We start from the raw sequence: 27,415 nt of genomic DNA, 5'->3' as shown, positions 1-27,415 counted from the left end.
CTTAAATTTGAGGTAGTGCTCATATTTAGGGTAAAATTGGGAAGAGAAGGCAATAAAGGAGAAGTCACGGCAGTTAGATGGCATATTGGGTAGAGAGCCAGCCCTGAAGTTAGGAGGACCCGAATTCAAATGTGGTCTCAGATACTAGCTATATAATCATGAGCAAGTCATTTAACTCTAATTTCCTTTTAAAAAAAAAAAAACAAAAAACAGGTTAAAAAAATAAAGGATAAGCAACTGGATGGAAGGACAATCAAGAGATATAATACACCTTTTTTTTTTTTTTTTTTTTTTGCTGAGGCAATTGGGGTTAAGTAACTTTGCCAGGGTCACACAGGAAGAGTTAAGTATCTGAGTTTGTGGTCTCTTTAAGAAACCATTTCCTTTTGATCTGTTATCCCTTTCAGATTCTCAGCCTCTCTTGGGGAGCATGAGTGAATTCTTTGACTCTAAACCTGCAGCCATTTTATTTTATTTATTTATTTTTAAAGTTTTATTATTATTATTTTTTAAATTTAATAGCCTTTTATTTACAGGATATATGCATGGGTAACTTTACAGCATTAACAATTGCCAAACCTCTTGTTCCAGTTTTTCACCTCTTACCCCCACCCCCTCCCCAGATGGCAGGATGACCAGTAGATTTAAATATATTAAAATATAACTTAGATAAAATAAGTATAATGACCAAAAGTTATTTTGCTGCAAAAAGAATCAGACTCTGAAAATTTAAATTAGTTTGGAAGAAATAAAAAATCAGGTTAAAATGGGGATTGGGAATTCAATTTGGTTTTTAGTCATCTCCCAAGTTCTTTCTCGGGGGGCAATTCATTACTGCCCATGGAAATGATTTGGTTGATCTCGTTCCTGCAGCCATTTTAAAGAGGATCCTTTTTTTTTTTTTTTAATTCAATAGCCTTTTATTTACAGGTTATATGTATGGGTAACTTCACAGCATTGACACTTGCCAAACCTTAAAGAGGACCCTTAACAACTCTCTTTATTGCCACTAACCTCTAGACCACCAGGAACTGGCCCCAAACCGCGCAAGTTCATATTTTAATGTCCCTGATTCAAGGTGTCCATCCCCGGCCCACCTAGCTCCCCAGTTGGGAGGGAATTTAAAGATTCCGGAGGTATTCTTTCTAAATGCAGTTGAGATAAGAACGGAAGGACAAAAGTTATAAACTGTGCATACCCTTTGATCCAGCAGTGTTACTACTGGGGAATCCCAAAGAGATACTAAAGAAGGAAAGGGACCTATTGGCCAAATGTTTGTGGCGCCTGTTTGTAGGGCAGCTGGAAATTGGGGATGCCCACAATTGAGAATGGTGAATAAATTGGTAAGAAAAGGAATATTACCGTAAGAAATGACCAACAGGATATTTCAGAAAGGCCTGGAGACTTACAGAACTGATGGAGTAAATGAGCAGGGACCAGGAGATCATTAATTAACAAACCAGATGATGACCAGTTCGTGGACCGGCCACCTCAGCAAAGATCATCCAAAATTTCCAATGGAGCAGTAATGAACTGAACCAGTCTGAAAAAATAACCCGGAGATGACTAAAACCATTACATTGAATTCCCAACCCTATATTTATGCCCACCTGCATTTTGATTTCCTTCAAGGCTAATTGTACAATATTTCAGAGTCTGATTCTTTTTGTAAAAAAATTTTTTTATATTATTGTGTATCTAATTTATTTTAATGTATTTAACATCTACTGGTCATCCCCATCTAGGGAGGGGGGTGGGGGGGAAGGTGAAAAATTGAACAAGAGGTTTGGCAATTGTTAATGCTGTAAAGTTACCCATGCATATATCCTGTAAATAAAAGACTATTAAATAAATTAAAAAAAAAAAAAAAAAAAAAAAAGAACGGGAGAGTGAGGGAAGACTGAGGTCGGTGCTGGATCTGGAGTTTAGTTCATATCCTCATCCCGCTATCTATCGTGTGACTTTGGGGCAAATAACGTAGCTTTTGGGGCCTCAGCATTCGTCTCTGTGGAATAAATACGGCCTAACTAGCCTCCGAGGTTCGCTCCAGCTCTAAAAATAGTTAAGATTATTTAGGAAATGTTACTCCCGTTTTTGGCAGGAAAGAGAGCCAGGACTGGAGCAGGTTTCAGAAAGCATCATTTCACAAACAGATGGGGATGCAGGGCGGCGTTAGAAGCGCAAACTCCGGACCTAAGAACGAGTCCCTCAACAAGCACCAATCGAACTCCATTCGCCAGGCTTCGGGCCTTATAAGCAGAGAACACGAGGAAAATCTGCCCTCAAGAAGCTCACCTTCCAGTGGGGGGGGGAGGATCGGCGAATAACGACGCGCATACAAAGCAGAGCCAGGGTCAGGGGGAGGCGGTCTCCGCACTCGCAGCGAGAGAAGCGGGGGAGAAACTGGCTTCCTGCCGGCGGGATTGGACGCGTCTTAAAGGAGGCGGAAGGGAAGGGATGGGAGGAATGAAAAACAGCGGGGGAAGGGCGTGGGGGGGGAAGGGCGTGGGGGGGGGGACGGGAGACCCCGGAACCCACGGGCGCGGATTCCAAGAGGCGGAGGAGGGGAGCCAGGTCCTGCCCGTGAGGCGCCGAAGCCCCCTGCGGGCCACTGCTTCCTAAAGGTGCCGGCCTGGGCGGGTCAGGCACAGCACAATTCCCTCATCTTTCATCCTGACGTGGAGATGATAAGAGATGAAGCTTCGGGGCTCAAACCGATGATTATGTCTGTTCGGTGCTTCGCAACCCACCAAGCGCCAAACAGATGCAGCTATTATTGAAACGAAGCTCGGAGAGTTAAAGCTCTGACCGGGAGCCACGCAGCTTCCGGGGGGGGGGGGGGGGGCAGTACCTGCGCACAGACATATACATATTTAAATTCTGTATCCAGCGCTCTTCTGGCCACACAGCCCGACACTGCAGGCAATCCCACCTCAGCCCCGGGCGGAGGACGCCTGGGGGCGCGTTTGTGCGCACGCGCAGCCGCGCCAGCACGCCCAGCCCGGCCGGAGTTTGAAGGGGCCTTCCTGAAGGCAAGCCCCCAAACCACAGCCGGGCGCCCCCCAGCGCGACGGGGCCACGGAAGGGGCGGAGAAAGCGGGGGGGGAGGGGGGGGGAGGCGGCAGGGAGGAAGGAGAAGAGAGGAAGTGGAGAGACCCAATTGTGATTGGGTGGTCAGAGAGCCGGGGGGCGGCGCTTTCGTGACAGCAGGTATTTAAACTCGCGGTCATGTGACCGGGGCAAGATGGCTCTCCCCAAGTTGTTAATCCTGCTGCTGAGCGCGGCGCTCTTCCCATGGCCCTCTCCGAGCTCCGGTGCTCCACTGACGGGGCCGCGGAAGGAGCCGCCGCCCCTGGTCATTTGGCACGGGATGGGTGAGCGGGGCCCGGTCGGGCGGGGGGCCGCTGGGGTGCTAAAAGGTGCTGCCGGGCCCCTTCTCCGAGGAAGAACCGGGCATCCGGGAGGAGATCCCCGGGTCGGGTGTGAGGAAGCCGAGACGTTGGTAGTGCCGGCCCCCCCCCCCCCCCCCGCGCCCCCGGCCCCCCCCCCCCCCCCCCCCCCCCCCCCGGAGCCCCTGCCCCTCTTGCGGCTCTCCTTTACGAATAGGTAACCTTCCCATTTCGGGGGCTTGGCGAGGTTCCCAGGCGCTCTCCGGCCGGCACCCTTGGGGAATCCCCGCATTTAGAAAGGGAATGCCTGCTGGAGGCGGCTGTGCGAAGCGGGCGGCTTGCCGCGCCTTGGGCTCGCAGGCAGCCTCCGACTCTGGTCACTTAACCCGTGTGCCCCAAGCAAGGGCCCGGACGGGAGGAAGCGCTGCTCGGCGCCGCAGATCCACGTTCTGCAGCAGAAGCGGCACCTGACGCGTCGGGAAAGGGTCCCCTGGGTCAGAGATGTGGCGCTGGGGCTGACCTCGGAGACATCGTGAGCAGCGTGGTCCGTGGCCCCCCGGAAGTCAGGCTGTCTGACTCCTCGCAAGCCCAGCTCTCTCTCCGGGGGACCCAGCAGCCTGCCGGAGCCACGCAGTCCGGCTAGCGACTGTGAAACCTGCGTCGGAGGCGGGCCTTTCTTCCGCAGCATCTGTTACCTTGTAGCCCTGATGCACTAGAATCGCCAAGGAGCAATAGCTAGAAAAGGGAACTAGTCCTAGCCCCGCATCTGCAGATGAAGAAAGGTTAAGGGAGCTGACTAACACAGTGTCAGCTTCTGGAGGACAGGAATCGGATCTTTTCTTTATTCCCCTGTTTCATTCACTTAGCGCAATGCTTGGCACACAGTTGGTGCCTAATAAGTGTCTCCTGAGAGAGTGCTACACAGATAGTAAGTGGCAGAGCTGAGATTCGAAGCCAGGTTTAGTGACTTAAAATCCACAATTCTGTCTCCATACTTCTCTTTTGTGGACTGACGGTCATTTTCTGGGGATGAAAAAAAGGGAAGTGAGAGCCGCCAATATTCCTTTATAGCTATGAGAAATACGGATGTGAAAGCTTTGTTGTCTCTAAATTTCTAGGCAAACATGAATTCATTCTTCCCTGGGGTAAGGAGTTTATTGCTATGTATCATGGTTCTTTGGACAGGGAAAAATCCCACCCCTGGGGCTAACTTTCTGTTCATCAGCCTCTCTGCGATTAGTTACACTTAGAATCTTTGCAGTTTGCCAGGACTACCTATATAAGAACATCAGTGGAGGAAGAGATTATTATCATTACTACTCCAAAGGCCCTACCTAGGAAGAAAAGGTGCAGCTTGAGTAGCACATCTTCCGTGAACCCTTCTCTGATCTCAGTTCTAACTGAATTCCCATCATTTTCCTTTTTCTGCCCTTTACGCTCATCACATTCCAACTTAGGGCTATTGGAAGTCCATAGAATCTAGAGCTAGAAGTAGCTTTAAAGCAAATTGTTAGACTTGGAAACAATCATTGATCATTTAACCCAAATGGTCTTTCTTAGTTTCATTATGGCTTGCAAAGTACTTGTCTCATTTCATCTTCATAATACAATAACTATCAGTTTATTAATTTGTTAATGTCTTCATTATGACTCAGTGATTTGCCCGAGCTAACAGTGTTAGTAAGCAGAACCAGAACATGAACCAAGGTTCTTTTCCCAAATGTTATTCTTATTCTAGAATATCACACTGAGCATAAGGACTAATGATACCTTTCATCCCTAGTCTCGTACATGAAATAATGATAATGTTTACACAGGACCTTGAAGTCTCCCAGTAATTTTGTGAAATAGGTAGTAATGAGGAACAGTTGCTCACGCATTCATTACAGCTAGAAAATTTGAACCCAATTTTCCCAATCCCAAGGCCAGTGTTGTTTCTGTTACATCAGGCTTGATAAATGATTGTGTAAATTGAATCATAACTATATTATTGATATCTCATTAAATTATTGGGGCTCCTGATAATTACTATATGTGATACCAAAACCTTTTTTCTCTCTTCTTGTCCTGTCTAGGAGACAGCTGCTGTAACCCTTTGAGTATGGGGGCCATTAAAAAATTGGTTGAGCTCAAAATACCAGGAATTTATGTGTTATCATTGGAGATTGGGAAGACTCTGATTGAGGTAATGCACCCACAAAGCTAAGTCACTGAGGGACCTTTGCTAGACCTTTGAGGAGTTCATGATAAATATATGGTGATTCATATGGTTTCACTTTTTTCTTTTAGCATTCTTCCTGAGAAGATAATTTTATTGGAGCTTTCAGTGGCCAAAGGAGAGACTATTAGTCTGCTAAGCTAGTGGAAGGATTTATGTTTCCTTTTAGAATAAGAGGCTTCTAGCCTGTTAGAAGCCATATCTTGTCTTCACTTTACTTAAAGATGAAGAAACTAAGAACAAAGGGGACCAGTATTTGCCCAAAGATATGACTAATTAATAGCAAAGCAGTAAGTTTAAAACAGAGCAGGGGAAGAAGAGAAGTGAAGAAGTAGTCTTGCAGAGGGTTTTAAACTGTTCTGTGATTGTAGAAACTTGATGTTCATAAACTTTCCTCTTCTTCTTCTTCCTCCTTTTCTTTTGCTTTCCCTCTACCTCCTCCCTTACATATCCTTCTCTCGTCTCTTTTTTCTCTTCTCATCACTTTCTTCATCCCTTCTCTCTCCTCTTCTATTTACTCCTCTTCCTTCCCTCCCTCCTTTCCCTTCCTACTCAACTTTCTCTCCTGTTTTCTCTTCTTTCTTTCCTCTTTTCTTCCTCCATTCTTCCCTCTTCCCTCTTCCCTCTCCTCTTCTATACCCTTCCCTTCTTTCCTCTCCTTTCCTTCCTTTCCCTGCCCCCTTTCTCCTCCTCCTTCCTCCCTTTCTCTTCTTCTACTCTACTTCTTTATCCCTTTCCCCTTTTTTATCTCCTTCCTTTCCCTCTCATTTCCTCATCGTCTACATCCTCTCTTCCTCCTTTCCTTCTCTTCCTCCCCTTTTCCCCTCTTTCCCCTTTCCTACTTTCTTCTCCTTTCCCTCCTTTCTTGTCTCCTTTTCTTCCCTTCTATCCTCTTTCCCTCTTTTTTTATTTTCTTTTTCATCTTTTCTTTTCCTTCTTTCTTCTCCTTCTTTCCTTTGCCTCTCCTTTCCTTCTTCCTCTCCTCCCCACTTCTATGCCCTTTCCCTCTTCTCCTTTCCTGCCTTTCTTGTCTCCTCTTCATTTCTCTCCCCCTTTCCTTCCTTCCTCTGCTTCTCTTTTCCCCCTTCTATCTCTTTCTCCTCTTTCCTCCCTTTCCCTGTCCACAACCCTTTCTTCTCCTCCTTGCCCCCTCTGCCCCCTCTTTATTTCCTTCTCCTTTTCCCTTCTCCTCCTCTATTCCCTTTTTTCCCTTTTGCCCTTTTCTTCTCTTCCTTCCTTTCTCCTGCCCTCTCTCTTCCTTCCTCTTCCTATCTTTCCTCTCTTTTTCTCCTCCCTTCTCCTCTATTCCCTTCCTTTCATTCCTTCCCTCTCTTCCCCGCTTCCCTTCTTTTCTCTTCCTCCCTCCTCCTCTATCCCTTCTCTTCTTTCTTCCCCTCTCCCCCCTTTCTTCCTTCTCCCCTTTCCTCCTCTTCCTCCCCTCTGCCCCCCTTCTTTCCTCCTCCTCCCCTGTCCTTCACCATTCCCCTCCCCCCCTTTTCAGGATATGGAGAACAGCTTCTTCTTAAACGTGAATCACCAGGTGTCTCTGGTGTGTGAGATGCTCGCCCAGAACCCCAAGCTGCAGCAGGGCTACAACGCCATGGGCTTCTCCCAAGGTGGCCAGTTCCTGTAAGTCCCTTTCTCTCACCTTCCTGGTTAAGGACTTTTTGGCATTTTCACAAAAGCAGTAGCCTGTGCTCATTCCTGCTAGGAACTGCAGGGTCCTTTACACATGGTCTCATTTGAGCTTCGAAGCTCCCTAGAGGGCCAGGCCCTGCTAAGGTAATTAAACGCATTCTACAGATGAGGAAACTGAGCTCCAAGAGATTAAGTGACTTGCCCAGGGTCTCCTAACTTTTAAGTCTCTGAGGCTGGATTCAAATTCAGGACTCCTGATTTTCAGTCCAGGACTACATTTGCTTTACCTCTCAAGTATCTGTTCCCCTCCATTCAGTCAGTAAGGATTTTATTAAGCACCTGCTCCATGTCAGACACCATGCAGGTGCTGGGGATACAAAGAAAGACCCAGCCCTCCAGAAGCTCTGGCTAATAGAGGAGGCAGAGATGGCCTGTGGAGGGAAGGCCCTAGTGTCCAAGGGATTGTGGCCCAGAGGAGCCTGGGGGAGCTTTGAATGCCAAATGGAGTATGTAGTATTTGCTCCTGGTGCCAAGGGGGAACCACTGGGGTTTATAGACTGAAGTAGGGAGATCCCCAAGGTAGGTGGGCCCAGTGGCCGGGTCCAGGCCTGAGGTCCGGGGTGGCAGCTCACCGGAAAGGTCACAAGGGTAAAACCAAGGGGTCCTGGCGAGAGAGGGCCCTGGTTAGTGGGCCCAGGATGCCAAGAGAATGTGGGGTCCTCAGCAAGGAGTGGGGAGTGAAGAAGGGGGAGCGTGGCAGGGATGGAGAGGAGTTTGGTTTGGGGAGTGTTGGGCTTAAGATGTCTACAGGACATCTGAGTCCTGCCTCTACAGGGTAGTTGGAGATGTGAGTTTAGGGCTGGATAAATCAATCTGAGAGACATCAGTGCAGAATTGAAATCACAGGAGCCAAAGAGACCACTGAGTGAAAGGGCATGCAACGAGAGAGGGCCCAGGGCGGAGAGAACACGGGTGAGTGGGATGAGGTTGGAGAGTGAGCAGCATGAGAACGGAGAGTGAGCAGGAGCAGTCTCAGCAGGATGAAGGAGAGCCAGCGGGAGAATTGGGAGGGAGAATGTTAAGGAAGGAAGAAGCTTTGCAGATGTCCAGGAGAATGAGTGTTGAGGAAAGGCCATTAGATGTGGCAGTTAAGAGAGCGCTGGTCAAAATAATGTTTTGGTCATGTATACTTATTGTGTATCTAAGTTCTATTTTAATATATTTAACATCTACTGGTCATCCTGCCATCTAGGGGAGGGGGGGGTAAGGGGTGAAAAATTGGAACAAGAGGTTTGGCAATTGTTAATGCTGTAAAGTTACCCATGTATATATCCTGTAAATAAAAGGCTATTAAAAAAAAAAAAGGGAAAAAAAATAAATAAATATCTTTATACATATCAAAAAAAAAAAAAAAGAGAGGGCTGGTAACTTTGGAGGAGATGTTTTTGGTGGGATGGTGGAGCCAGAGACCATACTCTAAAAAGACAGTGACCATAAAGGAAGTGGAAGCACCCATCCATTCTTTTCTGGGAGATAACCCACAAAATGAAGAAAACCGGAAGGGGAATGATGGTTATTGAGGACAGAATCAAGGGAGGATGGGGAAACAGGCAGTAGAGAGGCTAAAGGTACGTGGGAGGGGGACAATGGGCAGAAGGAGACAGATGGGATGGGGTCCCTGGTCCTCAGATTAGTTGGGGGAGGCAGCAGCGGTGCCCTTGAGACGGCAGGAGAGAAGGGTGGGCGACCCATTTGTCATGAGACTGAGCCTTCTCTTCATTAGTGTGGCTCCTGAGGGTTGCTCCAGTCCATGGTCAGTCACGGGCCAGGGCCAAGACCAGGACCCCAACCCCGACCCCACAGAGCTCTGTTTTGTGACTCACTTGACAACGTGGCTCAGCTGTGGCCGCATCTAGTCTCTTCCTTTGCTCCCCCAGAGGTTGTCCTGCAGTTGTGTGACCCCCTCCTTGGGGCCCAGGGTCCCAGAGTCAGGAAGTGTCTGGGGTCAGATCTGTGCTCAGGAAGGAGTCCCTTCTGATGCTCTGTCCCCCCGCCCCCAACAATCCGGGCTTTATTTCCTGCTTTTATCCTCTCCCCCAGCCCTCAGCATGGGGCCTGCACACATTAGGTACCCAATTTTCTTTTAACTGTTTGTTGTATGAAGGCCTTCTCTAGATCTCAGGGTTACTCTCATGCCTTGAAGAGGAGCAAGGGGAGGATTTTAAGGGAAGGGTTTAACAATTTATAAATAAAGTTGATTTTCTTTCCTTAATTTATATTCCTTCTTCTTTGGCCAGCTCAGTGTCCTGCTCCAGGCCCAGGCAGTCCTGGAGGTGTTCCTGGCAGTTCCCTGATAGGCCGGCTCTGAGGCTGCCCAGCTGGGACTGTCTTAGGGGAGCTAAGTGGGCAATAGACCTTGGAGGGAAGCTGTTGCAAGGAGTAGCCACAACATGGGGGGATAAGGGGCACCTGGGGGGCAGCCTGGGGCAGTAGGGAACAGGTTTCCTTTGAATCCTGGGGACCTGGGTGCAAATCCTGCCACATCATATCTCCATGACTTTTCATAAGTGGCCCCGAGTTTCATGGCTGCAGGGTCCCTAATACTTCTTGTGGCGAGGCAGAGGCTTCTTTCTGCCCTGGAGTCTTTTCTAAAAAGTGGAGAAAACTTGGGACCTGGTTCCTCTGAAAGCTGGGTCTTGAGCTGCCAGCTGGCCCTTTCTTGGGCTCTGGGACTTCAGGGAATTTTATGATCGCTACCTGTGGCCCTCTTCCCCCCACCCCCCCACCCCGGATTTAACCCGTGACTGATCAGAGGAGCAGCACCCACTGAGCAAGCCTGGCTCTGCCTCTTGTTACTCCCAAGCCTTGGGCAAAATCACTCGGCCTCCAGCTGTACAACTGGGAGCAGGGCAAGGTCTGGCTGGTGGAAGGCTGAGACTTGGAGGCAGGAAGACTTGATTCAAATGCCTCCAGCAGTGACGGGCTGTATGACCCTGGCCTGGGCTCCTGGGACTGGGTCTTGTACAAACTCCCCCCTAACCTCTGTCTTGGCTCATCTGTAGGTGAGGTTCTGTTGAGGTCTAGATTTGGGGTATCTAAATTAAATTAGAGTTTAGTTGATTTCTAGTGGCAGGTTCGGGGTACAGGGAATCAGAGTTCCCCTGAATTCCCCTGGATTCCGTGCAAGGATACGGTGGTACATGAGGTCTAGTACCAGCGCGAGTCCCCAATAAAGGTTTTTATTGGCCTATGAGAGCTAGATTGATAAAAAAGGTTTGTTATTAGGTTTGGAAGTAAGGAGATAGGTGAAGGTAGAGATAAGGGGGGCACCGGACAGAGGGTGCTCACATGGCTAGCATGTTTGGGACCTCTGCAAAGACGGGGTTCCCAGCATTGGAGATTTGCTCGAGGGCTTTTGGTTGTAGCTGGAAAGCTGGCTCAGATCCGGGTGGGGCTGGGACAGGTCGGGATCTTCTATTGGAATACAAAGGGACCAGGATTTATGAGTTAAAGGATAATTACATTCACTTGGAGGGGGTGGGAATCTAGAAAGGAATTGTTCCCTTATCAGTTCCTTCTGGAGAGAGAAGGAAAGAGGAAGAGACAGAGAGGGAGGGGGAGACCGAGAGAGAATGAGAAGGATGAAGAGACACGAGACACTGACAGAGATGAAACGAGGGAGGGGGAGAGAGATGCAGAAAGAAGAGATCCCCATAGGCCTTGCTGTTGAGAGGCTTCTGTTTTGGAACATGGCTTCTTTGCCAAGGCAGTTGGGGTTAAGTGACTTGCCCAGGGTCACACAGGTAGGACATGTCAGATGTCGGGGTCCTGATTTCTTTCCACTGCACCACCTAGCTGCTTCTTTAGGTTTTGTCTGTGAGCTTTTTTTTTTTTTTTTAAATTTAATAGCCTTTTATTTACAGGTTATATGTATGGGTAACTTTACAGCATTAACAATTGCCAAACCTCTTGTTCCAATTTTTCTTTTTTTTCTTTTTAATTTTTATTTAATAGCCTTTTATTTACAGGTTATATGCATGGGTAACTTTACAGCATTAACAATTGCCAAACCTCTTGTTCCAATTTTTCACCTCTTACCCCCCACTCCCTCCCCCAGATGGCAGGATGACCAGTAGATGTTAAATATATTAAAATATAAATTAGATACACAGTAAGTATACATGACCAAACCGTTATTTTGCTGTACAAAAAGAATCAGACTCTGAAATAGTGTACAATTAGCTTGTGAAGGAAATAAAAAATGCAGGTGGGCATAAATATAGGGATTGGGAATTCAATGTAATGGTTTTTAGTCATCACCCAGAGTTCTTTCTCTGGGCGTAGCTGGTTCAGTTCATTACTGCTCCATTGGAAATGATTTGGTTGATTTCCTTCCTGAGGATGGCTAGGTCCATCAGAACTGGTCATCATATAGTATTGTTGTTGAAGTATATAATGATCTCTTGGCCCTGCTCATTTCACTCAGCATCAGTTCGTGTAAGTCTCTCCAGGCCTTTCTGAAATCTTCCTGTCGGTCATTTCTAACAGAACAGTAATATTCCATAATATTCATATACCACAATTTATTCAGCCATTCTCCAACTGATGGGTATCCACTCAGTTTCCAGTTTCTAGCTACTACAAAGAGGGCTGCCACAAACATTTGTGCACATATAGGTCCCTTTCCCTTCTTTATGATCTGTAAGCTTGTTTTTAAACTTTTTGATCACTGAATTTCAGTACCCTTGGTTTCCCTTGTGATCCCCTGCATTTTATTTTATTCATCTAAAACCCTGATTCTGAGGGGGCGTCCGCGGGCTTTCTCAGACTGCCCCGGGGTCCAGGACTCACAAAAGGCTGCGTGGTTAAGGATCAGGGAGACAGATCCACTACAGTGACAAGTTGTGGAGAGGATGCAGGTGAAGGACTGGGCCCAAAGTGTTCCTTGGCCTTGGGGGTTGGGGAGCGGGGCCCTGGAGGTCTTTCTAGGTGGGAGTGGGGCAGCAGAATGCTCGGGGCTGGGGAAATGCCCCCCAAAGGGGAAATGGGGGAGGGGGAAGGGGGTAGGGATGGCCTGTAGCCCAGACTCCAGTTTAGCAGTAAACTTCTGGTTGGGGTTTAGTCACGTGAGATAAACCAGCAGGGGTAAATTGGATTGTTCTTTTAATCTGCTCAGTGGTAAAAATAGTAGGGAAGCCTTCTCTTTAGAGGATTAAGCAGGGATTAGGCTTGTTCTATTTAGTCCTCTGAGGCGGAAGCTAGGGGAGAGGCAGATTTAGGTTTGATGTGAGGGGAGAACTTTGTTTATTTAACTTCGAGTTAAAAAAATTTGTTTTGAATTTTATTCTGAACCTGAGAATGAAATAAAAAGAGCATTTCCTTATCCCTTGTAGAACAGGAGAGGGTTGTACAGGAAGCTGCAAATTTCTGCCTGTAATAAATTCAGCTCCCCCTTTGAAGGCTGATGCTCAGAAGGAGCAAAGTAGAAGGGGCCCGTTTAGCTGGTGATCCTCAAGCTGAGGCTGGATGGCTCTTCATTAGAGGTGTTGAAAGAGGAATTCCTCAGGTGTAGGTCAGTCAGCAAACTTTGATTAAGTGCCTACTATGTGCCAGCCAACATGCAAAGTGCTGGAGAGAGAAAGAAAGGCAGAAACACAATCCCTGTCCTGAAGAAATTCATATTTTAATGGGAGATATGGTGTGCAAACAGCTAGGTCCATACCAGACACTTAACACAATCCTGAGGTACCTCGGTTCATACATCTCAGATTGGTTAAGGTGACAGGAAAAGATAATGATAAATATTGGAAAGGATTTGGGAAAACTAAAAGACTAATACAATGTTGGTGGAGTTGTGAACTGATTCAGTCATTCTGGAGAGCAATTTGGAATTGTGCACAAAGGATTATAAAACAATGGACACCCTCTGATCCAGCTGTAAATCTGTTGTGTCCGTATCCCCAAAAGATCCTAAAAAAGGGAAAAAGACCCACATGTGCAAAAGTATTTGTAGAAATGATGAGCAGGCTGATTTCAGAAAAGCTTGGAAAAGCCTACATGAACTTGGGGAAGTGAGCAGAACCAAGAAAATACTGTACACACCAACAAGACTATGAAGATCAACTGAAGGATTTGGCTCTTTTCAACAATGATTCAAGTCTAGAGAGAGGACTATGGGTACTGAATGTGGATCAAAGCATAGTATTTTGACCTTTTTGTTACTTATCTTTTTTTTTTTCTTTTTGTGTTTTTCCCCCTTTTGTTCTGATTTTTCTTGCTTAGCATGATGAATATAGAAATATGTTCAGAAGAATTGCACATTTTAACCTATGTAAAATTGCTTGCTGTCTATGGGAAGGGGAGAGGGAGAAAAGGGAGAAAAATTTGGAAGACAATGCAAAGGTAAATGTTAAATTAATTTTACATGTATTTGGGAAAATAATACCATTAATTTAAAAAAAAAACCCACGATTCTTAGGCTATAATAATATATATTATATTAATATTATATATTAATTATATACAATTACATAACAATGATATAGAAAACTAATATATGTAAAACATATTAATTATATTAAAAGCCAATCTCAGAGGGAATGCGCAAATAGGTTGAGAGTGGGAAGGGACCTTGCAGAAGGCGGACTTTGGTGAGTGTGTCTTCTGGGTTCCCTTGCAGCTCCAAAATTCATGATGGAGGACAACGAAGGACTGTGGAGAGGGGTTCCCCTTTTTCCCTTGCTTCCTTTACACACACTAACATTCATGTTTCTCTCCACAGGAGGGCAGTGGCGCAGAGATGTCCGTCACCTCCCATGATCAATCTGATTTCCGTGGGTGGACAGCATCAAGGTAATTCCTGCTTTCTTCCCTGGCTCCTTCTGGACTCTGGTCTCCCTGGGCTTCCTGTCCTCAGGCCAGAACAAAACCCTAGGAACCCCAATGGGGTCAGCCACCAATTTGATGGAATTAGGGGAACCAGAATTAACTCAGCTCTTGGTTCCCCCTGGACAATAAGGAATTTACCAATCACTGCTTGGGCTAATGGCCTTCCCATTGGTACCTTTGACCCAGTGGAGGGTGGGGGGGGGGGGGGGGGGGGGGGGGAGGGGGGGGGGGGGGGGGGGGGGGGGGGGGGGGGGGGAGGGGGGGGGGGGGGGGGGGGGGGGGGGGGGGGGGGGGGGGGGGGAGAGGGAGAGGAGGAAAGCTTCTGAGGCTGCTGACTTAAGAACTTGCTCTACTTTTTTTTAATTGTAGTTTTTTATTTACAAACATGCATGGGTACTTTCTCTTTTTTTTTTTTTTTTAATTTAATAGCCTTTTATTTACAGGATATATGCATGGGTAACTTTGTAACTTTGAATCATTAACAATTGCCAAACCTCCTCTTCCAATTTTTTTTTTTTTTTATAGCCTTTTATTTACAGGATATATACATGGGTAACTTTACAGCATTAACAATTGCCAAACCTCTTGTTCCAATTTTTCACCTCTTACCCCCCCACCCCCTCCCCCAGATGGCAGGATGACCAGTAGATGTTAAGTACATAAAAATATAAATTAGATACACAATAAGTATACATGACCAAAACGTTATTTTGCTGTACAAAAAGAATCAGACTCTGAAATATTGTACAATTAGCTTGTGAAGGAAATAAAAAATGCAGGTGGGCATAAATATAGGGATTGGGAATTCAATGTAATGGTTTTTAGTCATCTCCTAGAGTTCTTTCTCTGGGCGTAGCTGGTTCAGTTCATTACTGCTCCACTGGAAATGATTTGGTTGATCTCGTTGTTGAGGATGGCCAGGTCCATCAGAACTGGTCATCATATAGCATTGTTAACGTATATAATGATCTCCTGGTTGCATGGGTAATTTCTCAACATTGACCCTTGCAAAATCTTCTGTTCCAACTTTTCCCTTCCTTCCCCTACCCCTCCCCCAGATGGCAGGTAGACCAATACATGTTAAATGTGTTAAAGTATATGTTAAATCCATACATATTTATACAGTTACCTTGCTGCTCAAGAAAAATCAGATATAGAAAAAGGGAAAAGTAACCTGAAAAGGTAAACAAAAATGCAAACAATAACAGAAAGTGGAGATACTTGCTCTACTTTTATTTTAGTTTCTGAAGCTCACCCTCACTGCTCTGGATGTTGGGGAACAGGCCCGGGCAAAGGTTGGCCCTTGGTCTGTGCTGCCTTAGAGGTATTTGGGGGTTTGTGTGGAGATGGCTGCAGTTGACCCCCAAAGCTGGGTCTTCATGAGTAGCTCTGTGAGGACCTCAGGGATTACCTGAGAGCTGGGAGGTCCTGACAGTGATATCAAGCTCCAGGAGTATTGGGGGGGTTGAGCTATCCTCAAAGAGGCAGCTGGGGGGCTCAGTGGATAAAGCACTGAATTCTAATCTGGCCTCAGATACGCAAGTCCCCTGGCATTAATGTTCTGGAGAAGGAAAGGGCCAGAAAGCCCCTAACTGGCGAGTTAGGGGGTCACAAAGACTCAGTCAGGACTGAACAGCAATCACAGAGTGCCTAGGAAAGAATCCCCAGGGGCCCTCATGGATTTGGAAAACTACATATGAACATCAGCTACCTCCTCTTGTATTTTTATGTTGGATTCTTATTTTCCAATTACATTTTAATCTGATACAGCTTTGATGCTTTGGCTCAGGCTTCTTTTTCACTCATGATTCCTTTTCACCTGAGAAATCTTTACATGACCATATATATAGGTGTATAAAATAGGCATACCAATCAAACATTTTCTGGTAATAAACCATAATTCCATGACCTCCACGTTCAGTTTTGCTCTGGACAGCTCCAGTGTAGCCATTTGTTTTCCTGGGATTCCAGGAGCGATCTGACCCTTTTGTGGCTGGCCCCACAAGTGAGTGCGTGTAATTGTTCTCTTGCTGCAGGTGTGTACGGGCTGCCTCGATGTCCAGGGGAGAGCTCTCACATTTGTGACTGGCTCAGGAAAACGCTGAACGTGGGCGCCTACACCAAGGGTGTCCAGGAACGGTAGGTTCTGTCAGCACCAAGCCCTTGGAGCTTCTGCTCTGAGGCAGGTGCTGCTGGGAGAAAACAGATGCGAAAGAAATGCCCTGCTCCACAGGCCTCAGGCCTTGCTGCCATTACTGCCCAAGGGAGGGGCAACCCCCAGGATACTGCTGGTATTTCCAGGAAATACCTGAAAAAAAAAAACTAGCTGTGGGACCCCGGGAAGTCACTTCACCCTGTCTGCTTCAGTTTATCTGGGAGAGAAAATGGCAAATTGGTCCAAGGTGTTTGCCAAGAAAACCCCAAATGGGGTCCCAAAAAGTCTAAACAACAGCCCCCAGTAATGCCCCAGACTGGGCCTTCCCTGGCAAAGTCCTCCCAGCTCTTAGGGGCATAGAGCTGAGAGGTGCCCTAGAGGTCGGCTAGTCCAAACCCTGTCTTTGAAGATGGAGAAACTGAGGCACTGGAGCCTCCATGTCTTGTCCAAGACCACAAGGGAATAAGTGACAGGTGATTTGAATCAGGATTTCTTGAACTCTCAGCCAGCATTCTTAATACCATTTGTCTAATTCTTTAGGCAATAAGAAGCTTCAGTGGACACACCTTAATAGAAAATGTGTCATCGTGTAAACATATAAAAAGAAAAATGGAAGGAATCTTTTTTTTTTTTAGCTTTTTATTTATAAGTTATATGCATGGGTAATTTTGCAGCATTGACAATTGCCAAACCTTTTGTTCCAATTTTTCCCCTCCTTCCCCCATCCTCTCCCCAGTGGCAGGTTGACCAATACATGTTAAATATGTTAAAGTATAAATTAAACATAAAATAAGTATACATGTCCTAATAGTTATTTTGCCGTACAAAAGGAATCGAAGTTTGAAATAGTGTACAATTAGCCTGTGAAGGAAATCAAAAATTCAGTTGGACAAAAATAGAGGGATCGGGAATTCTATGTAGCGGTTCATAGTCATCTCCCAGAGTTCTTTCGCTGGGTGTAGCTGGTTCAGTTCATTACTGCTCCATTGGAACTGATTTGGTTCATCTCATTGCTGAAGATGGCCACGTCCATCAGAATTGATCATCATATAGTATGTAGTATTGTTGTTGAAGTATATAATGATCTCCTGGTCCTGCTCATTTCACTCAGCATAAGTTCGTGTAAGTCTCTCCAGGCCTTTCTGAAATCATCCTGCTGGTCGTTTCTTACCGAACAATAATATTCCATAACATTCATATACCACAATTTATTCAGCCATTCTCCAATTGATGGGCATCCCACCCAGTTTCCAGTTTCGGGCCACTACAAAGAGGGCTGCCACAAACATTCTTGCACATCCAAGTCCCTTTCTGGAAGGAGGAATCTTTGAGAACCATGATGAAAAGGGGGAAATCCACTAAACAAACTGGGATAGAGGGATTGTAAAAGACTTATGCCAGTTTGTCCCTGCCAGGCTGCCATCACCTGGGAAATGTGTTCCATGTTTTTCTTGCTGAGCCTGGTTCTCCAGGATTTCATTGTTCCACTAACTAAAACCTTTTGGCTGCCATCACCCAGCCAGCTGGGTTCCTTGAACTGTCCCATAATTTAGCTTACATTTCTGTTTGTTTACAAGTGACTTTGTCAGCTAAAACATAGATATTCTTCTCAGGGTTTTCAGTTTGGCAGAGCCTGTGACTCCCAGTGATTGCTGCTTCCCTTTCTAAGTGTCCAGAAACCCTCCATCTAGTAATCAGTGGAGGGATTTGGCCAAGTGAGCATCAGGGTTGGGCTGTAGTTTCCTTCCCCTCCCATCGCCTGTCTCCAGCCCCCTACCCCTTTCCGAGTGGCTGCCAGTCCCCAGAAATGGATGGCAGAGGCCCTGCCGATCTTCCAATACCCAGTTCTTTTGGGTCTGGGCCTGGAAGCTGGGAGCCCCTCCATTATTTGGGCATTCCATTCTCTTGGATTGTTTGTTTTTGTCAGGTCTTTCCAGTAGTAAGACCCAAATTCCAATGGAGGAATAAGATAGAAGGAGAGTGGGATGGAGTGAGGGGAGATTGTTGGCCTTGGACTCAAAAGCCGGATTCACATTCTGGTAGCATTCCTTATTGGCTGTGCCCTCTGGGAGTCAGCGGGCAGTGGGGGGACACGGAGGCTGGCACCCTGGCTCGGAGGCAGGAGGACGCCTCTATTTCCTCATCTGTAGTGACAGACTCAACTTCATGGCTTGTTGGTAGGCTCAGTACTTGCTGGAGAGTGGCCCTCTGGGACCTGGCAGCCAGACCCTCCTCGCTGGGCCGCCGCTGGCAGTGTTAGAGCCTGGGAGTGGGCACCGCCTGGCATTCGCATTCCCCAGGAGTTGGCACAAAGTAAGCCCCACGCCAACCTTTTCCTTTCATCCTAACATTGCTCTTTCTTGTGGGCTGACATCGTGCCCCTTTATTGGCAGCCTCTTTGGCCTGGAGTGGAAACACACCCTTGCCAGGCTAAAAAAGCTTTGGAGTTTTTCTTGTCCACTCGCCAGTAAAAGTCATCTTCTGGGGTGGGGAGGGATGGGCTACAGCCTGGGGTGCCCCACCAAGGCAGCCACAGAGCCTGGAAGACCCAGGAGGGACATGGTGGGTCCTTGGTGGCCTTGATAATGTTTATGTTCTAAAAGCTCCTTCAGACACCCTTGTTTGCCATCCTTTGCACTTGCCCTGAGCCACAGCTAACTTCAGGTGCCTGTCTTCCTGGGGCCCCTCTCCTTCATTGTTCCTACACGTTCCTTACTGATTGCCACCTTGGACATCTGTCCTTCTGCTTCATTGGGAACTTTCAGGAGCCCAACATCAGCATTTCATTCATGAGAGTCTCCCCTCACTCCCTTAAGAGTTCTCTGGCCACGTGGGTCATCCCCAGCTTTTCTTGCACTTTAGAGCTATTTTCTGAAATACCCATTGACCAGCAAGTTCTGGCTTTCATGTGGATGAGACATTGGTCCTGTCTAACCCCAGAGGGCAGAACTTGGAGCCGTGGAGAGGCTGCAGACTCTGACCAAGCGTGACGTGCTCTTGTGGACAAGCTAGGGAGTCCCTGAGAAGGAACATCTGCAGGAAGAAGAGACTTGAGCGCGTCTTTAGAGGATTGGGAGAAAAATTAGGGCGTCTTTAGCCGACCAAGGAGAAGACTTATGGTGGGAGAGGCACAAGCTTTGTCAGGTGCTTGAAGGAGTAGTGTCAAAGCAGGATTAGATTTCTGCCACTTAGACCTGGAATCAGGAACCATGAGCCTCAGTTCTGTTATCTTTAAAATAGGAGGGTCTCCTCTGTTTTGGAAAACTTTGGATTCTGCCCTGTAACATCCCTAACAAGTGACCACTTCTAGCCATTGATGCATCTTCTCTTTCCTTTCATTGCTGGGCTAAATACGAGGTAGTCGCCCTCTTCACTGGCTCTCCTCCCAGCCCCTGTGGTCTGGCTTCCACGCCCAGCACTACACCCAAAACCACATTATCAGAAATAATCTTTGATTTTCTTTAAGAAGAAAGGTTTTCATTGATATCTTTTGTTTTATCACCTGTCTATCGCCCTCTGTCATTGTTCCTCTTCTTTCCAGAGAGCCTTGGGTCCTAACAAAGAAACAAAACAAATTTCAGCCAAACCAGTGAGCACGTGAGAAGACTGTGTTCTGGGCAGAGCGGCGGAGGGTCCTCTCTGTCTGCTCCTGGGGGCTGGAGCTGTTCCTTGTGTCAGCATGCTTACTCTCAGCAGCTGGTAGTCCTGCTGGGTGCTGTTCTCTGGCCCGGCTGATGTTCTTCATCTGACTTGGGCCCCTTCCTGGGGGTGCGTGGACCCTCTTCTCTCGCCCCAGACTCTGCCCTCTCCCCCCCAGTGGCCATCTCTGGGCCAGTGTCCTGACCTGCTGGCTTGTAGCTCCTCCTTGACCTGGATGTCCCACAGAATCTGAAATTCAGCGTGTCCAAAGCTGAACTCATTCTCTTTTTCCCACACCCCTCTCTCTTCCTGAAGACCCTGTTACTGTCAAGGGCATCCCCAGGCCCCGATGTGGGTGTGTGCCCCCTCCCATTCTCCCCTACTCCCATCCCTGGGATGTCCTGCCCATTTAACTTGCATCTCCTCCTCTCCTGGGGCATTGCTACCATTCAGCTGCAGGCCCTGGATCCCTGCAGAGCCTTCAGGTGCCTCTGCCTGCTCCATCTAGTGCAACCTGGACTGAACTGTCAAAAGCACCTTCCTAAAGCCCAGGGCTGACCACAACGGCCAGCTCACTTTCCCCCTTCCCAAATCAGTAACTAGTGCGTCCTTATCGCCTTTAGGATCAAATATAAATCCCCTTTTGGCTATTCAGACTTTTACTTCACTGTTCACTGAAGCTTATTGCCTAAACTTTTACTTAAACCTTAATACCGTCACACACTGTACAACACAGTGATACAGCCTCCCGGCTGGTCCTCCAAGACACCCCTGACTTCAGGCACTTTTGTTTGCTGTCCCCCAGGTCTGGAATATTCTCCTTTCTTGTCTCTGTCTCCTGGCTTCCTTCAAGTACCAGCTGAAATCCCTCCATCCACCAGAAACTTTCCCAATCTCCCTTAATGCTAGTGCCTTGTTATGTGTTCTGTTTGTACTAAGTCATTTTCTTGTTTTCTCCCCCATTAGACTGTGAGAATATGGACTGCTTTTTATCCTTTCTTTGCATCTCAGTAAATAAATGCTTGTTGTCTGACTTCTTGATGAATATTTTTCTTTATAAATCATACTGGTCATTTCTTACAGCACAGCACAAAGATATTGTGTTAATTCATGTACCACAGCTTGTTTAGCCTTTCCCCAATCAATGAGCATCTACTTAGTTCCTAATTATTAGCAGCATATCACAGAAGATGCTGCTAAAAATATTTTGGTGTTTAAGAAACCTATTCTTCAAGCCATGGAAGCTCTGGAATGGACATTTTAGTTACTTTATTTGCATAATTGAAGATTATTCTCCAGAATGGTCATATTAATTTTCCACTCTATCAACAATACATCAGTGCGCCTATCTTTCTAAAATTCCTCCAACATTGACTATTCCTCTCTTTGAAAATTTGACAAATGTGAGGTGAGACAGCAGATTTGTGGTTTTTTTGTTAGTAATTTGGAGCATTCTTTCTTATGGTTGGAAAGCGTTTGCAATTCTTTTTTGAATTGTTTTGTTCTTATCTCTTGACCACTTCTCAGTGTGGAAGACTGTTATTTTCTTGTCCTATCCAAAGATGAAAGCTCTTCAGCCCTCATTTTCTGTGACCTCTCTGTAATATCTGACAAGCATCCATCCTTCTCTCCTTGATTATTGTCTTCTTAGCTGAATGAAATCCCACCTCTTCCCCTCGCTCCAGCCAGATCCTTCCTGTCCTTCCCGACGCAGCTCAGTCTCCCCCACCCCGGACTCTTCCTTGTACAGGGCTCCCTCAGCCTTCACGTTCTTTTTTCTGATCATCTGAAGTGAATTGGCCCCTTATTTTAAGCTGCCTCCTCTGATTATTTTCTATAGAAGGCTTATCTTTTCAAAGGAGAAGTAGGGAATACTGTCAGAGAGGGGACTTAGACCAAATGCGCGCTGCGGTTGTGGGGTTTGGCGACATGGAAGGAGCGCAAAAAACTTGGGGATGCCCCCCCAGCTAGAACCTCTAGTTTTGTGGTGGGCAAGTTCTAAGAGGTACATTTTCATCACCTGTCAAGCGGGGATATTTGCCCACCAGGCCTCTGAGGCTGTGTGTGTGTGTGTACATGTGTGATTCTATTTAATAATAGTAGTTGGCCAAGGAAAATGGAAATCCACTCTTTGTTTTTACTCAAAGAAGACATCCTGGAGGAGGCTTCAGGGCAGGGGGTGGGGGCAGTGGTAAGAATATGCTGCAAAGGGAAGTGAACATGCATGATAAGCAGCAAGATGGTGCAGTCAGTGGGTAGAGCTCTGAGCCTGGAGTCAAACACCAGGGTTCCGATGAATTTGAACACTCTCTGTGTGATCCTGGGTAAGTCACGATGTCCATCTGCCTCAGTCTCCCCATCTGTGAAATGGGAATAATAATAGCATTTCTCTCCCAGGGTAGTTGTGAGGCTCAGTTGAGTTAATACTTGTAAAGTGCTCTGTAAACTCTTGTGTAAAGCGCTGTGTAAATGCCACCTGTGACTGCTCCATATGATAGAATTGGAGGATCTGCGCCCTCAGCCTGCCTGCCGTTGTCTGTAAAATGGGGCGGTCAGCCTGGCGGTGGTCCTTGGGCCTGCTTCAGTTCCAGCTCTCACTGTGAGCAGTGGCCCCTTGTCCCCTGATAGCTCCTGAATGTCTGTGGGCGTTTGTCCCCAGGCAGGGGCCTGAGGGACTGTGGGCCTTGGGCCATGGCCTGATGCTCCTTCCCTGTCTCCCCCAGCTTGGTCCAAGCAGAGTACTGGCACGACCCCATAAAGGAGGAGATCTACCGCAACAGCAGCATCTTCTTGGCCGACATCAACCAGGAGAGGGTGAGTCTCGGGCGTTAGGAGCCCAGCTTCTGTCTGGCCTGGCCGTGAGGACACGGCCTCTGCAGGGAGGGGAGAGCCGCTGGGGCCAGCCCGGCCACCCTGGCCCTAGGCTCGGAGGGCCTGCCGAGCTGGTTCACCTTCTGGGCTCGGTTGCCAGGGGCTTGGCTCTGATCGTAGAATTCCATGGCCTGGGTTTTGTTTGTCCATCAGTTTCTTCTTTTTTTTTTTTTTTTTTTTTTTTTTTTTTTTTTTTTAATGTGGATGAAAAGCTGGTTATGGAGCCCAGGCAATTCTGCCCTCAGTGAAGTCCCGGAGGAAGCAGGACTTTAAATGTTGATGCCTTGGTTGGATGGGGACAGACCTAGGGGCCTGAAGGGAGGGAGAGATGGGGCCATCTTCAGCAAGAGTAGGGAGGAAAAGGGTTCTTACATGCAGGTGGAGAAGGAACTCCTCACACTGGGACTGGAATTAGCGCCTTGCCCCCTCCCACAAAGGCTCCAGCCCAAGGAACCACCCGTCAGGTGACCCTGTCTTCTCTCCCAGGGCATCAATGAGACCTACCGGAAGAATCTGATGGCCCTGAAGAATTTTGTGATGGTGAAGTTCCTCAATGACTCGGTGGTGGACCCCGTGGATTCCGAGGTGAGAAGTGCCTGCTGGCTGGTGCTGTCAGCATCGGCACCCGCAGTCAGGACACCCTGGTTTGCAGTTCACTTTTGACACTTGTATGTCGTGTAGCTGAGGCAGTTCATCCCCCACTCTGAGCCTCTCATCTATACATTACAGATGATGAGGGGCTTGGGTTGCAGTGGGGGGCGTTGTTAGTCATTTTTAGGAAGGGATCCCTTGCTTGCTGTGTACTCCCAAGTCCCCGGTGTTGTACAGAAAATGCCCTGGGATCTTGAAGGCCAGGCCAGTATGGCCAAGGCTGCCCCTGGACCAGGCTTGCTCAGTGAGGAACAGCTCCCCAGAAGGCTGCCCACCAAGAAGATCCAGAATTCAGATCTTGCCTGGGACTTTTAATTTCCTCATCTATTAAATGGGGATAATAGTAGTGTTTACTTCCCAGAGTGTGGTGAGGATTAAACCAGATTGACTTGTAAAGTGCTTTGCAAATCTTAAAGCTGGGTATTATTATCATCCTGAGATAGCTGTTTTTAAAGATGTCTGCTAAGGTGTCAAGAGGGTTAGGATCCACACTGGAGCCCCTCTCCTGAAACCATCAATATGTGAAACAGGTAGATTAATAAAGAGAATGCTGAACTTGGGAATTAGAAGGCTGAATCTGAACCCTGTCTGAGCCAACTAACTACTAGCAGAGTGACCCTGGGCCAGTCCCTCAGCCTTCGTTTCCTTCTTCCCAGAGTGCTCCACAAACCAGAGCGTCCCATGAATTCTGGCTCTTAGGGACAGTGACAGCATGAGTGTGCTGGCCTGTTACCCGGGACCCTCCTGTAGGGCAGAGAAAGGAGAGCCCGGTTTGGATTTGGGACTTTTGCTCTTGGCTCGTTCCCGTTTCTCCACATGTAAAGAGCAGCAAGAACTTGAGACGTCTGGCCACCGGGAAAGGCTGAGTGACTGACCCGTGTCTTTTCCCTGTCTCTCTTCCCCTTGCACTCCCTTTTCCCAGTGGTTTGGATTTTACCGGAGTGGCCAAGCCAAGGAGACTGAGCCCCTGCAGGACACTGCCCTGTACACAGAGGTAACGGGCGGTTATTTCTCAGGTGGTGGGGACATGGGGAGGAACTTCAAATGTCAAAGCTAGCAAACAACAAACCCAAGTCCCTTGGATGGGGAGCTGCCAGCCTCAGGCCGTCTGGGCACTTCTCTGGAGGCCCTGACTCAGATGCCCTCTGGGAGTCTGCTCCATCCCGCCTTACCCTGCTGCCAGGCTTGGAAGCACTGGGGCCATCTGGCAGGCAGTCCCTGAATGCTTACTGTGCCAGTTCCTCAAGGAGCTTACACTCATACAGGGAGGGCAAGGGCAATGAAGGAAGGCCTTCCTGGGCCACTGCTGCAAATGTAGGCGGGGAAGAACTCCCCGCCCCAATCAGCTGAAAGAATAAAAAGCACTGGGCTTGAATTCGGAGGAAAATGTTGGCTCCCGCCCCTGCTAACCACATAATACTAGGCGAGTCACGTCTTTTCAAACTCTGGTTTCCTCCTGTGTAAAATGGAGATTTTGCAGAGCCTACCCCACAGTATTTTGGGGGAAGTACTTTGTCAACTTTAATGCACTATCTAAATGTCAGGTTATTATTAGTTCGCCAAGCCTTGCAGTGTAGGAAGAAAAACAGCATCCCTTTCTGCTCTATCAATTATTTTGTACAGAGAGATTTTGGGTTACATAGTGTGTTGGCTGTGTGCTGGCTCCCTCTGGCAGGGATTCAGAGCCAGTACTAGGCCATCTGGGAGATGGAGCACTTAGAAACTAATCTTCGCTTAAACCCCAAGTGCATAATTAATGGCCAGTGAAGAAAGGGAGCCGCCTTCAAATACTGTCAGGGTTTTAAGCAAGGGTGTGGATTTTGGTGAGGGAAGCAGAGGGGAGCCCAAGGGGGAGGCTGATTCTTCTAGCACCAGCTACTAGAGAATGTTTGCTTGCCTGGGGCTTTTACTGTGGAATTGTTTGTTAGTATTTGGACCCTACAGTGATTGCACCAGTCACTGGGCAATCTGTCCAGTGACCCAGACCTCTGATTCATTTGAGAGGTGGGACAGGCCATTTGCCCAGGGCCTCTCTGGTTTTGGAAGGCACAGCCCATGAGCAATAAACCCAAGAGAAGAAGGGTAATGTTACTGCTATGTAAAGGAACGTAGAGCACCGAGTGTCAGCATCTGGGTCCCTTTGGGAACCATTTCTTCCCATGATGACTTTTCACAGGGCTTGCTGTGGTAAGCTTTTAGTTTTCCTCCCAACATGGTCTTTTTTCTTTTTTAAAATAATAATTTTTTATCGACAGAAGCCATGCCTGGGTAATTTTTTACATTATCCCTTGTACTCACTTCTGTTCCGACTTTTCCCCTCCCTCCCTCCACCCCTTCCCCCAGATGGCAAGCAGTCCTATACATCCAACATGGTCTTAATTTTATGTTGCTACCTGATCATCAGCCTGTTTCCTCCACATATATTCTCAGGCTGTACTGCCCATCTTTTGGGCCGACATTCTAAAAACCCAGTCTCCTGACCTGTAGTTTTAGTTTGACGTTGCATGAATGCTGGGTTTAGCTACCATGTTTACAAGGCTGCAGGATGGGATAAGAGAACATTGGACTCCAAACCCTCTGATGAGGACTTGAATATCAACTTGCTCAGCATCAGGACAATCTGGTCTTACCTATGGACAACTTTTCAGAATACTTTTTAAATGAACAAAAAAAAAGAGGATTGCAAAGGAAACCACTTACATTGAAACAAAGACGTCCATTTCTTTCCTCATCCAAGTTCATGGTCCTCCCTGAAATTTCTCTAGATCCCTGAGGAAGGGACCCTAGTCTGTGGACTCCTGGGTAAGAACTTGTCCTTTATTTACATAGAATTAAACTTTTCAAGATGATGGCTATATGTGGGTGAGGCTGGAGATGGAGATAGGGGTGTTAGGGGGAAGGATTTGAGAATTCTTAGCCCCAAGGTTGTACAGGACCATGGTGCTTTTTGGGCCGATTTAGAGTGGATGGCTATCTTCCCTTTCCCCCTAGCTACACATAGCCTAAACTTTAACTGCTGCATGAATAGACCAATTCCTCTTTTGTGACGTTCAAGACAATTTGAACAGGATAGGGGCAGGAAATTTTTGCCCTAATTTTCACAGTAAAATTTTGCCCACAATACCAGGTACCACAGTGGGCTAGGATTTAAACCCCGACTCCATGCTCACCTGCATCTGACACAAATACAGCTCTATCCTTCTGACCAGACCAACATTTGGCTTTCTTAAAGCTAAAGGTTTAGAAGCCTTTGCCAGAAAGCTTCAGTGAACCTTTTTCCATCAACTTGATTTTTAGTTAGATTAATGCTGTTTTTACTCCCGCCAGGACCGCTTGGGGCTTAAGGAAATGGACAAAGCAGGCAAACTAATCTTCCTGGCTGTAGAGGGGGACCACCTTCAATTCTCGGAGCAGTGGTTTTGTACAAGTCTCCTCCCATTCTTGGTGTGAAATCCTTGCTTCACCGAGATTACTAACTGCAACAAGAACTCTAGGCACTCCAGCCCTTCCATAGCAACTTGGGGGAAGGGGTCAATCAAGACTGTACTCTGCCCTTAGATGCAACTAACACTTCACTCCTTTCCTCATCTGACACTGTCTGAGATAGAAGATCCTCATCTTATCTGCTTATTACTCAGGCCCAATCCTACTGCCATATGGTAGGGAGTCCAAGTTTCATTAGCTAATGAGCATGAGGATTGTTTTACATGTCCTTGACTGTGGTCAAACCCAATTCTAGGTTATATATAGGCTGCTTTGCAGAAAACCAGGAGCAAAACAGTAACTGTTGCAATTGCCCTCTCTCTGCCCAGTGTGATTTGTAGGGGACCAACCTGAACCCTAACTACAGGGATATAGTATGGAAGTACCATGTTCAGAAATAACTCCTTCTGGCTAAAAAATTAAGCCTTCTTAAGGCTTGTCTGGATTTTCAGTTTTGTTAGTAGGGTCTTGATCAAGGGAGTG

At 47.1% G+C, this 27,415-nt stretch overlaps 1 protein-coding gene across 1 annotated transcript; it reads left to right on the top strand.

The window, feature by feature from the left end:
• Positions 1-3,214: 3,214 nt before the first annotated feature.
• PPT1 (palmitoyl-protein thioesterase 1) lies at positions 3,215-27,221 on the top strand. Its single transcript, XM_031962241.1, has 9 exons — positions 3,215-3,374; positions 5,465-5,574; positions 7,109-7,236; positions 14,027-14,097; positions 16,170-16,272; positions 22,651-22,741; positions 23,285-23,383; positions 24,372-24,443; positions 26,777-27,221. The coding sequence occupies exons 1-9, from the start codon at positions 3,245-3,247 to the stop codon at positions 26,897-26,899; spliced, it is 927 nt and encodes a 308-aa protein (XP_031818101.1). The 5' UTR covers positions 3,215-3,244; the 3' UTR covers positions 26,900-27,221.
• Positions 27,222-27,415: the final 194 nt, after the last annotated feature.

The sequence above is a fragment of the Sarcophilus harrisii genome, chromosome 3 (assembly GCF_902635505.1).
Source record: "Sarcophilus harrisii chromosome 3, mSarHar1.11, whole genome shotgun sequence".
Classification (NCBI taxonomy): Eukaryota; Metazoa; Chordata; class Mammalia; order Dasyuromorphia; family Dasyuridae; genus Sarcophilus; species Sarcophilus harrisii.
This window is presented reverse-complemented; position numbering and strand designations above follow the sequence as displayed.